Source organism: Hyperolius riggenbachi, chromosome 1 (genome assembly GCF_040937935.1).
Source record: "Hyperolius riggenbachi isolate aHypRig1 chromosome 1, aHypRig1.pri, whole genome shotgun sequence".
Lineage (NCBI taxonomy): Eukaryota > Metazoa > Chordata > Amphibia > Anura > Hyperoliidae > Hyperolius > Hyperolius riggenbachi.
In genome coordinates this window covers 334,281,114-334,295,104 of record NC_090646.1, presented here as the reverse complement: position 1 = coordinate 334,295,104, position 13,991 = coordinate 334,281,114, and the positions used below count along the sequence as shown (strand labels likewise).

The following is a 13,991-nucleotide window of genomic DNA, read 5'->3' as shown; positions in this document are numbered from 1 at the left end:
GTCATAGGCTTCAGCCTATGACAGCTAATCACTCCTGACACCATAGAGGGGACAGCCGTGTCACACGGCTGTCCCCAGTACAGCACTGCTGCTGATTGCAGCACTGTACATGATGATTAGACGGCGGTTTCGCCGTCTAACAGTCTCCGCTGCTCGGAGACTGAAGGCGGGGCAGAGCTCCGCCCCCTGAGCAGGAGAGCCTGCGCGTGATCTCCTGCAAAGTGCAGCCCCAGGACTTGATGCCAGTTGGCGTTAGGCGGTCCTGGGGCTGCTGCCTCAGTCACGCCCATTGGCGTGAGCGGTCTTAAAGTAGTTTTAAAAGGAAATAAATAAATGTCAGCCTTCATATGCCTCTCTGTTCAGATGCACTTTAAAGAAAGTCTGTACCTGTTTTTATTAAGCAGGCAGCTTCAGCATTATAATCCAAACTGTTTTTCCGCATTCACACGGCAGAACGAGGTCTTAACCCCCTTGGCGGTATGAAAAATACCGCCAGAGGGCAGCGCAGCAGTTTTTTTTTTTTTTTTTTTAAATCATGTAGCGAGCCCAGGGCTCGCTACATGATAGCCGCTGCTCAGCGGCATCCCCCCAGCCCCGCCGATCGCCTCCGGCGATAGGCGATCAGGAAATCCCGTTCAAAGAACGGGATTTCCTGGAGGGCTTCCCCCGTCGCCATGGCGACGGGGCGGGATGACGTCACCGATGTCAGCGACGTCGGGACGTCATTGGGAGACCCGATCCACCCCTTGGCGCTGCCTGGCACTGATTGGCCAGGCAGCGCAGGGGTCTGGGGGGGGGCGATCGGGCGCGCGGCGGCGGCGATCGGGGTGCTGGCACAGCTAGCAAAGTGCTAGCTGCGTCCAGCAAAAAAAAAATTATGAAAATCGGCCCAGCAGGGCCTGAGCGACACCCTCCGGCGGCTTACCCCGTGTCCAGCACGGGGTTACCGCTAAGGAGGTTAATCCCCCTGCAATCCCCAAGGCAAAATACTGCTTTCCTTCCTGGTAGAGGCAGAGCTTTGTGCAGTAGCTCTGCCTCTGCTCCAGTCAATCTCCGCCAGGGCCGCCATCAGAAATTTTGTGGCCCCTCACACACCATCAGGCCTGGACCCCCCTCCTTGGGCCCACCCACTGGTTACTGTTTCCGCCCCCTAGCCACCCCATTCCTGTGTCCGTGTGCGAAGTGCGCTGCAGCAAAAAATGTGCATGGCTCCGACACTAAAGAAAGTGTCATGCACAGGGTGATGTGGCAAAAAGTGGGCGTGGCTATGGCATGTTGTGGGTGGAGCCAAATACTAGCAAAATACAGGTAGTCCCTGGTTAACAAATGAGATAGGGACTTGTAGGTCCGCTCTTATCCTTTATCCGTTCTCTTTTGTCCCCCTCTTTTCTTCCTGTCCCTCTTTTGTCCACGTGTCTCATCTCAGTTTGTGACTCTTTTTTTGTCCCTCTGTGTGACCTCATGTTCCCATCTCATCTCTTTTCTCCCTGTGCCTCTTTTTGTCCGCCTCTCTTCCCCCGTGCCTCTTTTATCCCCTGTGTTACCTCTTGTCCCCTTCTGTCTCAGCTTGTCCCCCTGCCCTAGCCAGGTATAGGTGCCCCCAGTATAGGTATCCAGGCATAGGTACCCCCAGTATAGGTAGCCAGGTATAGGTTCCCCAAGTATAAGTAGCCAGCTATAGGTGGTGCCCCAGTATAGGTAGCCTGCTATAGCTGGTGCCCCAGTATAGGCCATCAAGGTATAGGTGCCCCAGTATAGGTATTCAACTATAGGTGGTGCCCCGGTATAGGTAGCCTGGTATGGGTGGAGCACCAGTATAGGTTAGTCAGGTACAGGTGCCCTCAGTCTAGGTAGCAAGCTATAGATGCCCCAGTATAAGTAGCAAAGTATAGGTGGTGTCCCAGTATAGGTAGCCAGATACAGGTGGTGCCCTCAGTAAAGGTAGCCAAGTATAGGTTGTGCCCCAGTATAGGTAGCCAGGTATAGGTGGTGCCCCAGTATAGGTAGCCTGTAGCCAGATATAGGTGGTGCCCCAGTATAGAAAGTCCGCTGTAGCGGGCTCACTCATCTGCTCCCCATGTTCAAGCGCTGATGTCACTCTTCTCTCAGTGCTGGAACGTGTTGTGCTGGTTAGTGAGTCACAGGCCCAGAGCCAGCACATGTGGCCCTTCCAGCACTTTGGGGGGGCCCGGGGCCCCTCACTGCAGTGTCAGTTGTCCCCCCCCTGATGACTGCCCTGATCTCTGCCGATCTCCACCTCTCCTAGCCCCTTCTGTCTTCTTTCATTGAGAGGGGCGGGGAGAGGCGGAAATCATCGGAGATTGACTGGACTAGAGGCAGAGCTACAGCGCAAAGCTCTGCCTCCCCTGGGCAGCAAAATCCACGACCTGGAAAGTCGTGGATTTTTGCCCCGGGATTTCATGGGGATAAGACGTTGTTCTACTGCGGGGATGCAGCAAATCAGTTTACATTGTAATGCTGAAGCTGCCTGCTGGATAAAAACAGGTATTCTAAATTGCTTCAGACTCTCTTTCAAAGGTAGGAGTTACTGGACATAGTCTCATGGGAACAATTCCCCACACAAAACAAAGAAAGTTTTGTTGTCAAAGTGGCAAAAAGGTGTCATTTGAGCTTACTGTAGGTTTTGAAAGTACTTAACTGGCTGTAAACTAAAATGGAAAGATAATCTGAATAATATTAAATTGCAAGGAACTGTGCAGAACCAATCTATGTTGATGGCAATTGTAATATGAATGTGGAATTCCAATTTAAATGTTTTTATACACCTGAAAAGTTCACTTTAAGTTTTCCTGCTGAGAAATAACCAACTCATATCACAACATGAAACAATCTGCTCTGAAATCTACATTTCCTCAAGAAGTAGACCTGTGGAAATGGCAAGGTATTTATGCAGCAAGAAAGCACTTTGTTTCTCTCTGGAATGATAAAAGGTTTATGTGGGTGTTGTAAAATCTCATGGGAAGCTCTGAAGAATTACATAACAAAGCTACAGTCTTCATGTCACTGAATTGTTGATGGAATCTATAGATGTTTTAACAATCCTGCTCAGTGCATAGATTTATAGAGTGCTGCTGAACTACAGGCAGCAGAATTATGCCTGAATCTGTATAGTCTTCTAAAATAAATGATAAGATTCATTATTATTGATAGTACTAGCAGCCATAGCTGCAGCAGCAAGGCTGCCATCAGTTGCATCAAAATTTTCTTGACCCGGTCCCTTGAATCTTAGGGCCTCCCTTTGGTCCCAATACAAGGTAATCCACTGGTTTTCCCTAATCTTGGTGGAAACTTGAGTAGCTGTATAATACTAATAGTAGTAGCAGTAGTGGCAGCAGCATTATTAGTAGCACTGTCACCCTTTTGTGTCTTGGAATTTGTTACATAAATGATTCATGTTACTTTTGTCACTGTAATTACCAATTCTGTATTTTGTACCAATTCTGTATCTTGTATATTGGTGTATACCATTGTCTGTATTATTATGCACCTCATATTTGTTTCTTACTTTGTACAGAGCCACATAAGATGTTGGCACACTTTATAAATCAATAATAAGAATAATAATAGCAGCAGCAGCAGCAGCAGTAATAGCAGCAGCAACTTAATAGTAGTAGTAGTCGTATCAGTGGCAGCAGAAGTAGTAGCAGCAGCAGTAGTAGTAGGAGTGACAAAGTGGATAGCACTCTTGCCTTGTAGCCAGTGGTGTAACAATAGCCCAGGGGCTGCTGCTGGTGGGGGGCTGGGGCTCCTCCTCTGTCCCCCTCTAGAGCAGAATAGTGCAGGGAGTCCTTGCTGTCTCTGTTCTCCCCTTCTTGCAGGGAGCCCTGTGCTCTATGCTGACATCCTACTAACGCATGGCGTGATTGGGAGCCGCTGGATGTCAGCATACAGCGCTGAGGCTTTTGGCAAGTCAGCATGGACTCTGTAAAAATAACAGAGCTACCTTGCTCCCTGAGCTTCTCTGCATGAGGGGGTAGGGGGCGGAATCAACTGGCCACTACTAGGCAGTCGACTTGGGTTTGTGTGCATGGAGCCCCTCAATAATCTTGCTGGGGGACCAGGGCACTTAAGTTACATACCTGCTTATAACACTACAGTTCCATCTTTGAAGCCGAGTTTTTTCTGGGTGTTCTGGTTTTATCCCTTGTGCCAAAAACGTACTGATATGCTAATTGGTTCCCTCCAAACTGTAGGGACAGTTAGGGACATGACTATGTAATTTGTAAAGCACTGCAGAATAGGTCAGCAGTCACTACATAAATTCCTAGTGGAAGTAATAGTAGTTGTAGTAGTATACTAACATGTGCAGTGTGGTACATAGAACAGGTAACAGTAAAAAAGGGAGCAGGAGGCTAGTGGACAAATCGGGCGCCGCCATTCACTCCTATAATAATTATCGTTTACTGGGCGCCGAACAGGAAAAAAGGGCGCCCAAGAATAATAACGTTTTCCAACGGCGCCCGAAGATTTTTTATGTTTTAAAACTGCTTGTGATGATTTACGTTTCTTATTTCAATAAAACATTATTTTAAATGTTATCCCTTACTGTTTGTAAAACATTATTATTCACGAAACAAAGCGATCAGTACGTAATGTAAATTGTAATATATTTTATCCCTTACTGTTTTTAAAACATTATTCTACACACAATACAGTGAGCACTAAGGAGGGTCTTAGGTTTAGGCACCAACAGGGGTGTCTTAGGTTTAGGCACCAACAGGGGGGTCTTAGGTTTAGGCACCAACAGGGGGGTCTTAGGTTTAGGCACCAACAGGGGGGTCTTAGGTTTAGGCACCAACAGGGGGGTCTTAGGTTTAGGCACCAACAGGGGGGTCTTAGGTTTAGGCACCAACAGGGGGTCTTAGGTTTAGGCACCAACAGGGGGGTCTTAGGTTTAGGCACCAACAGGGGGTCTTAGGTTTAGGCACCAACAGGGGGGTCTTAGGTTTAGGCACCAACAGGGGGGTCTTAGGTTTAGGCACCAACAGGGGGGTCTTAGGTTTAGGCACTAACAGGGGGGTCTAACGTTTTTTAAACGTTATTATACGTTTCACTATTTAAACGAAAGATTAACGTTTTTACAATTGCCCATTTAATGCACATTATTTAATGATTTATAACTTTATAAAACATTAATTTTAAACGAAATACAGTACAATACATTTTTAAACATTATCCATGCTTATCGTTTAAAACCCCGCGCTCTTTTTTCCCAGCGCCCCTTTTTAACGTACGCCATAGAACACCACACTGTCAATATGAGCTTTATTTTTTCACTCTGCAAAGAGCAGTGGATGTTTGGAAAGGAAGGATGCTGGATTGATGGTTTAAAACTCAAGCCAAACTTGACTTTCTTCCAAGTGAAAAAAAAGGCTTTACCAGGGGAATGACTGAAACTTTAAAAGCAGAACCAATCTGACTCTGTGTAAGAGAGGCAATCGACTGTTCCATGTTGGATAGCTCACAATGATTCCACTAATATTCATTTTAGCTTTTCATAATTTTTATGGATACTGTCAGTTTTCTGGGAAAGGTATGTGTCATTTTTTTTCATGTATTGAATGAACTAAAGATCTGAATATATTATTAATTTCTTCATTTAGCTGCATGTTCTACGTAATTGGCATTGAGAATATAATACATACCACAAGTATTGGTTTGTATGCAAAATAGGTTGATATTTTTTCCACAGCACAGTTTATAGACAGGACAAATTAAAATAATTTTGCTTCTTTTCGGGCTAGTTCACAGTGCTCAGTTTTGTTGCAGAATAATTCTGCATGTCATCTCATACACTCCTATGGGGCTGTTCACAGTATAGTACTGCATTGGATCACGTTATTCTAACTCGCTGCATGCAGGCTTTGTATTAAGGGCTCTTTTCCACTATGAAATGCGATCGTGATTGCGATCGCGATTCCGATTGCAATCGCGTTTCAATTTCCACCATGCGATTGCAATTGCGATTGAGCTACTATACTCATTATAGTCCAGCTCAATCGCATACAAAACGCGGCAGGACGACGATTGCGCTTTGACAAAAAACGCATCGCAATCGGATCGCACTAATGGAAATTGCTGCTGCAGTTTCCATTAGTTTAATGTACCTTGCGATTTGCGATCAGAAGCAAATCGCAAATCGCAGGCTAGTGGAAAAAGGCCCTAAAGCCTATGTCCAGTCTCCATTGCAGTTCACACTCATTATAACAGATTATGGGCCATATGCAATTCACTTTTTCACCTGAGTTTTCTCCTAGGAGATAATTTTTCATCTTTGATTTTAAATAACTTTCCAGTACTTTTCAACTAAAAAAGCACCAAAAAGTTGGTGGAAAAGTACTATCAAAATTATTTTAATAATTCTCTTGCCTTCTGGGGGCTTAAAAGGCATTTTATCGACAAGTTTAAAAATATCACCTAGGAGAAAACACAGGTGAAAGAGTGAATTGCATATGGCCCTATGTGACTTACCACTGTGAACCTAGCCTCAGTGTTACTGCTTGGAAGTAATACCTGTAGTCTCTGGGTGCCACATTTACATCCCCCTGTTCTCTATTGTCTGCTACTAGAGGTAACTGTTGCTGTTGAGTGAAGTGGTTTAGTTTAAGTAACAATAGAGGCATGTCACCAAGTTTGAAAATGAAATTGTCCTGACGTTAAGGTAGTGTACCCCTAGGTTGTGGTGCATTCACACAATGGTTGAAAAGAGTTTTCCAGATGTATCAGAATACAATATGCAGCATTATGAAACCAACAATATCAGAATACAATATGCAGCATTATGAAACCAACAATGCAACCGTGATTCACCTGCATCATAAACGCGATCAACAGTGGCGTAGCAACAGGGGATGCAGAGGTTGCGACTGCACGGAAGCCCTTGGACTAGAGGGGCCCACTAGGGGCCCTCCTTCATCCAACTTATTAACTTTTCATTGGTGCTATGTTGGTAATGAATAGCTGTCCTTGGTAGATTTTTGGGCTTCATATCAATAGAGTGCTTGGGGCCCCATATAAAACTTGTACCGGAGCCCCAAGTTCCCTAGTTACGCCACTGGTGATCAGCTCATCTGTGCATGACCTAAAACTGATCTCTTCATGTTGTTTGTAATTAGATTTTGCTTTTAAGCCACATACACACCCTCAACAAAAGTCTTTTAAATGCATGATTATCAAACAACTTGAAGATGCTGGACAACTTTTGTCAAGTAAAGTTGGACAACTTGTCAAGATGACAAGGCGTTATCACTGATAAGAGATGACCAATGACTGATAAGACGCAGCTCAGGTCAATCCAACAGTGATATCACCTTGTTGTCTTGACAAAAGTAAATCAACTTTGCTTGATAAAAGTTGTCCAGCTTCTTCAAGTTGTTTGATAATCGTGCATTTAAAAGACTTTTGTTGAGCATGTGTATGACCCTTCAGTAGAACACTGACAAAAAAAACTTTCAACTTTGGGTAGTGTTGGGAAAGCTCAGAATGTCAGGTTTTTATGCATAATTTTGTTCCAATTGGAGGCACTGCCACAGATGACAGTGAGATCAACTTTCTCTAGTGTGAACACAGAAGTGAGCTCTCGCCATAATAGCATAGGGAAGTGTTAGAAGATCAAAAATATACCCACTTCCTGTACAGATGAGAGAATCATCAAGAACAGGAAGTAATGGAGAATCTCCTCAGTGTAGATGCAATGCAGAGAGGACAGAAAAAAATCACCAAGAACAAGAAGTAATGGAGAATCTCCTCAGTGTAGATGCAATGCAGAGAGGACAGAAAAAAATCACCAAGAACAGGAAGTAATGGAGAATCTCCTCAGTATAGACGCACTGAACAGATGACACCACCACCAAAAACAGGAAGCAAGGGACAATATTCTTAGTGTATACACAGACAACAATCTGCCTATAGTTTTCTCTAAAGTCAACTCCATATTCAATTATAAATATACCATATTATATTTAGCAGTAAGAGGATAGGGGGTGTGACCCAAGTTTCAGTGAACTAACATGGTATGTTTCCACTAGGGTCTGTCTTCCTGTCTAACTGATAATGCACCTCACTGAGACTATTCAGTTCTTCATAGAGAGGTGCAACTACAAATCATTCCTCCCCTCCCCCCCCCCCCAGCAAAACTTTCATGGGCTCCCCAATTTTCACACATCTTTCTTAAAGACCCGCACAGCCAGGGGCCCATCTTACAAGTGTCATAAAACAAGGGCGGCCGTCATGATCCTCACACCCATCACAAATGTAGCCATGAAAACTGATCTGGAGTATGTCCCCTGTATCAGAGGGAGGGAAGGTTAGTGGTTGGGGACCCCTCACAAATGTGTGCCCCCTATAGTAACACCCCTGCTTCATAGAGATCGAGGTTTTCTAGTGTGAGGACCAGGACAAGAACTCAATCAGCAGGCGAGTATGCATAGATGTTCCTTCATAGAAGACATCACCTGTGCAATTCTATCCTGCATATGACATGATTAATGCTACATCAGTGAGCAGTACTTCTACCTTCCCAGGTTTTCCTATCAATATCTTACAGCCTTCTTAGATGTCTCCCAGGAAACAGGCAAATGTGGAGGTCTATGAACTCACACCAATAACTAAATGAGTTAAGGACGTCACAGTTTTTAAATTTTTTATCAACTACTTTCCTAAAATCTGTTTTAGCATCTTGTTAAATCTTTCACCTGTGCCATCTGCTTATGGATGGTAAATAGTATACTTAAATGCATAACTACATCACCTACGGCAAATGATAATATCAAAAATATATGCAAAAAAATAGGCCTAAAGTCATGACCCGTTGATTAGGGTGGCACCCTAGCCCTCTCATACAGAGCTTGCGTTGTACCATGCCAATGGAAGCATATCTTGGCAACTGCTTGGCAAGCTTTATGTTTGCAGTTTCTGATTTCTTGTGCTTCATTGTCTAGTGTACCTATCAACTTCCTGCAACCATGTATCTGTGGTCCCAGACTGATGATGTCATCAGGCTGGAACTCCAAAAACATGGGATGGCAACTGGAGCCTGAAGTAAAAGGCTGGGGACTAAAGCACCATCAATCAACAGATAGAAGAGACCGATGACACTAGGCCCCTTATTAAGAGAACCCGAGGTGAAAATAAACCGATGAGATAAACAATTGTATTTATCTGCCTACTCCTAATATTAACCTTTTTTTTTTAGATATCCCATGGTTGTATTTTATATTTAAATATTTACAAAGTAGAATTAATGTTTTGTTGTCTATGCTCATTGGCATCCTATTAAAGTACCCCTAAATGAAAATACATGAACTATTAACCTTTTCCTATTTCCCTCTGCTCTCAGAAGTTGTATTCTGCCAGGTAGCAAAAAAGTTTCTGTACCGTGTTAGCCAAACAAATTATATAGGTAGAAAAAAACAACATTTTGTAAAAAATAATACCTTTTAATGGCTAACTGATAGAGTTAAAGCTTGCATCATTTAACTCTATCAGTTAGCCATTAAAAGGTATTATTTTTTACAAAACATTGTTGTTTTTTTTTTTTTTTTCTACCTATATATTCTGCCAGGAAAACTTTTATGGCTGTAATTTGCTTAAGACTGATGTTTCCTAAATTCCCAACAAGGTACCAACAAGACGGTAGCAGTCACTTCCATGCCAAAAATTAATTATTTCGGGCAGAAAAATAAAATAAGTAAAACAACCTGGCTATTAATATGTTTTGCACTGTACAGAAACATGTTTATCTCATCATGTCACATGTCACCTCGGGTACATTTTAATCCTTTTTATTTTAGACTGTGGTTTATTTTGGTTATTTGTGATAATGTATAGACTATTTTTCTGCAGATATTCATGGGCAAATTTTTATAAACAATGTGCAGGTCATGTTTGCACGATGAAACATGTGGTGGCTGATACCTGTAAGGGTGCCCACTGATGGTACAATTTCCACAATGATTTACTGTTTGATCCGATTGGAAATGATCAACCAGGCCCACCAAAAGAGGCTAATATTGTAAGAGCTCCAACCAGGCTAAAGGAAACATTCCAATATTTGAATTGGCAGAACAATCGATAGAACTATTGTTTGTCATCGATCTGCAACATTATTTGTACCAAATTTGATTGATTGTATGGTCGATTACTCAGGAGATTGTACCATTAGAGGGCACTTTAAGTGTTTGGGAAAAGGGTTATCAAGTTAAGATAACATTGCCCTTGACACCACTCTCAGCTTGCTGGTACTTAAATTGTTTCCTTAATTGCTGGAAAATCTATGTGCTGCTAAAAGGGGTTCTTGTCATGCATGCTACCCCTGGAGGATAACTAGACAGTTTGTTTTTTGCGCTTAGAGGGTATCTGCAACTGAGGACATTATGGCACGTCAGCACGCAGGTCACTTTTTTAGTAAGTACTGCATCAGCATTAAGTGTCACTGGGATGTTGACCTGTGAGTGAGAATGGTAAAATCAAGATTCATGTTTCAGGCGGCTGGCACATATTTAATCAATGTCAAGGGAGCAGGAAGAACGTTTGGGTAGTGGTTGCTGGACTGTTGCAACAAAAATCTCTGGCTGGCAATACATACCTCCATTTATTTAGTGGTCAGGAGTCCAGTATGTAGGCTGAGAAAACATTTGTTCCTCCTCTAATGGGCAAGCCTGCTTGTGCAGAGGTAATGCCCACGTCTTTGGAGCAGAAGTCTAGGAGTTCAAAACTTGTTCTCAGCAAGAAATGTAGCTGTCTATTTATATATGAAATTTCCCTTCGCATAACACAGCACATAGCAGCACCTCCTAAGCCTGAGCCTGCATTAGAACATTGGTTACTGCTTGAACGGGGAGAGAGGAGAGATCAACTATTAGCAAAGCCCAAATGAGTAGAGGGGACAGACATGCTATGCCTGCTAAGCGATGGACAGGATCTCTAAATATTCTGACTACCTTTCTAGCTAACATTTTTAGAAAAAACACTGCTTAATATCTGATGCGCTTCCTATCAGGTACATGCTACAAGGGTTATACCAGTAGCCTAATTTTTGCTATAGTGTCCCTTTAATAGAATGAAAACAGTTGGGACCACAGTCACTAAAGAACACCATTAGTAAAGCACTACGCACTATGCAATCCTTGCTCTGGAATGCACATCTAAAGGCGTCTCTTAAGTTTGCCAGTGAACATGTAAGTGATTCCAAAATGGCTTGGGATAAACCCTGTGGTGAGATGAGACGAAAATCAAGCTTTTTGGCATCAACTCGAATTTCTGTATTTGGAGGGAGGAAAATACTGAGTATCATCCAAAGAACACCAATGTTTTGCTTTTGTGCTGTTTTTATTTATTTATTTATTTATTTTAAAGGATACAGGACATGTGGACAACTGTCCCACACGGAGGGGCCAATGGAAGGGGCCACGTACTGTAAAATTTTAGATAAGAATCTCCTTTCCTCAAACAGAACATACACAAGATTTCTTTTATTTACTGGAAAACACATTTATTTTTTATAAGCCATTTTTTTCCCAGCCACTATTATTTCAGTGTACATCCTACAGACATACCAAACTGATAAATTAATTCAAAATACATTTCACAGTTCAAAAATTCTGTATATGAATCGGATCCTTGCTTTTACATAGTGTCTGAGTCGCACAACCATAACAAACATTCAGTTATGTGAAAGATAACAACTGATCTTCATTCTTTCACCCAATCAAACATTTCATTATCATTACATATTGAGAATTGTATTACATATAGCACATCAAAAGTTAAATGAGTTAAATTTGGTAAAATTGTGTTTGTGTTTTTCTCTTGTATGATACAAAGTGCATGGGGAAGCTAAGGATTACTACAGCCATTTACAGTGGCCTCAGTAAGCTAGTTTTTGTGTGTGCTACCCCTGCCATGTTCTAGGGTCAACCAGGGCCGAATTTACCATAAGGCACTGTAGGCACGTGCCTATAGGTGTCTGATGATGGAGGGGCGGCTCACTCCCCTCCTCTAGCACCTCCCTTCTTTCAATGCCAAGTCCTGAGTGGAGAGTAAATGAAAGTTTAGTCACCCAGCTCTCGGCATTCCACTGACAAGATCTCCCTTCAGATGGGGGAACCTCTAGCTACTTAATACTGAGGGTACCTCTGGCTACCTAATGCCAAGGGACACCTGTTGCTACCTATGACGGGTAAGGAAGAGCTGGGTCTGCCAGCACACTTGCAGTGCGGTTCGACGGGGGGTTGTGGGTTCATGGAGGGCGAAGTTTAGGGTTCCAGAACATCTCTGCCTATAGGCTCCTGTGATGTAAATCCGGGTCTGGGGTCAACCTGCAAGTACGTATGTGGGAGGAAACCCATTCAAAAATTTGGTAGCATTATCAAATTAAACCCCGAGATCTAGAACTGCAAAATAAAAGTACTACTGATTAGGCTTCTTTGCTGCCCAACAATATAATGCACAATATTAGTAATCAGGAAAATACTAATTTCTTATCAAGGGATCAGTGAAGCATTAAAGTAATATTCCTTTAATTTCGTAAACCAGCAAATGTAATTATAACTCCTCTGGTTAGGTATAAGTAGGAGGTTAGTGTTAGTTGTATGTGGGAAGGGTGTTATTGTTAGGCATAGGTGAGGGAGGGTAGTCTTAGGTATACGTGACGGGTTGTTAACGTTAAGGCAGCCATACACTGGTCGATTGCCACCAGATCGACCAACAGATAGATCCCTCTCTGATCAAATCTGATCACGGAGGGATCTAATGGCTGCCCATACATTGAACACAGATTTTGAATTGATTTCAGCTTGAAATTGACTCACAACCTGTGGAGCTGCCCCCTGCTCCCCGCCCCCCCATGTGCTCCCCTAGCCAGCCGCAATACATTACCTGTCCACCGGTGGGAGTCCCCCGTCCGTGCTGACACTTTCTCTGGCTGGCCTGTCTCCTCTTCACTTCCTGTTTCCTTCTGTGACAAGTGGAAGTACAAACGGTGGAGGGCGCTGTACTGTTTGAACTTTGGCTTGTCACAGAAGGAGACAGGAAGTGAAGAGGAAACAGGGCAGCCGGAGAAAGTGTCCGCACGGCCCGGGGACTCGTGCCATCAGACAGGTAATGTATTGCTGCCTCTATGCTGCGTTGGTCGCCGCCAAATCGATCGCCGCTAACGATGTGCTCCCGACCCACCCACGATCGAGCAAAATTTTTCGTCGGGACGGATCGATTGATTGTGGATGGAAATCGGTCAACATTTGCATTATCAATTTCACAGCAGATTCGATCACAGTGATCGAATCTGCTGTATATCAACGGGAAATCGACATAGTGTATGGGTAGCTTTAGGTGAAGGTGAGGGATTTGTGTGCAAGTCGTAAAACAGATTGTAAGCTCCCAAGGGCGGGCACCGCTCCCTTGTGTTATCTGTTTCTGTGCATTTATCAAATAAATATCTATCAGTATTGGTGATGTTTTTCAAACTACACATCAATTGTATATATCTGTACTTGTATCTCTAGTTGTCTTGATTGTACAGTATGTTGTACTGCTCATGTATTTATGTTCCCTATTATTGTGTGTTTTTGTAGATTGTACAGTGCTACGAGAGATATTGGAGCTTTATAAAAAAAAAATGATAATAATAAAGGTGTAGGGGCCTTAAAAAGTATTGACTATATTTAGATAATCTTAAGGTATACCACATCATTGTTATAGGAATAGGTATGTCACCTGCATAGATTTGCTTAATTGGGCAATATGAATGTTGCCACAAAGATGGCATTGGAATATTAACTTTAAGTGTAATAAATGGAAGTGTATTACAGATGCTCTGATTCCATGTGTGTATGTACATAATATTATTTTGCAATGCACTTGCTCATATTTTTTAATTTATCTCAAGAAAAGCTCTCAAGACATACATTTACATCATACTTCTGTGTCTGTACCTCTTAATTTTATAAAATTACAAAGAAATTATTAGGACC

The 13,991-nt window shown here is 42.8% G+C and overlaps 1 protein-coding gene across 2 annotated transcripts in view; it reads left to right on the top strand.

Annotated features, from left to right (window-relative positions):
- The window catches only part of COMP (cartilage oligomeric matrix protein), a 162,524-nt gene that overhangs the window by 18,429 nt on the left and 130,104 nt on the right, over positions 1 to 13,991 (top strand). The window contains exon 1 of one of the 2 annotated variants that reach the window (XM_068233918.1): positions 5,454 to 5,554. The exons of the other annotated variant lie outside the window; for it this stretch is intronic. Coding sequence (XP_068090019.1) covers positions 5,488 to 5,554 — 67 coding nt within the window. The 5' untranslated portion in view covers positions 5,454 to 5,487. Of the gene's footprint in view, positions 1 to 5,453; positions 5,555 to 13,991 lie in introns of those variants that run through there. 2 annotated transcript variants of the gene reach the window in all.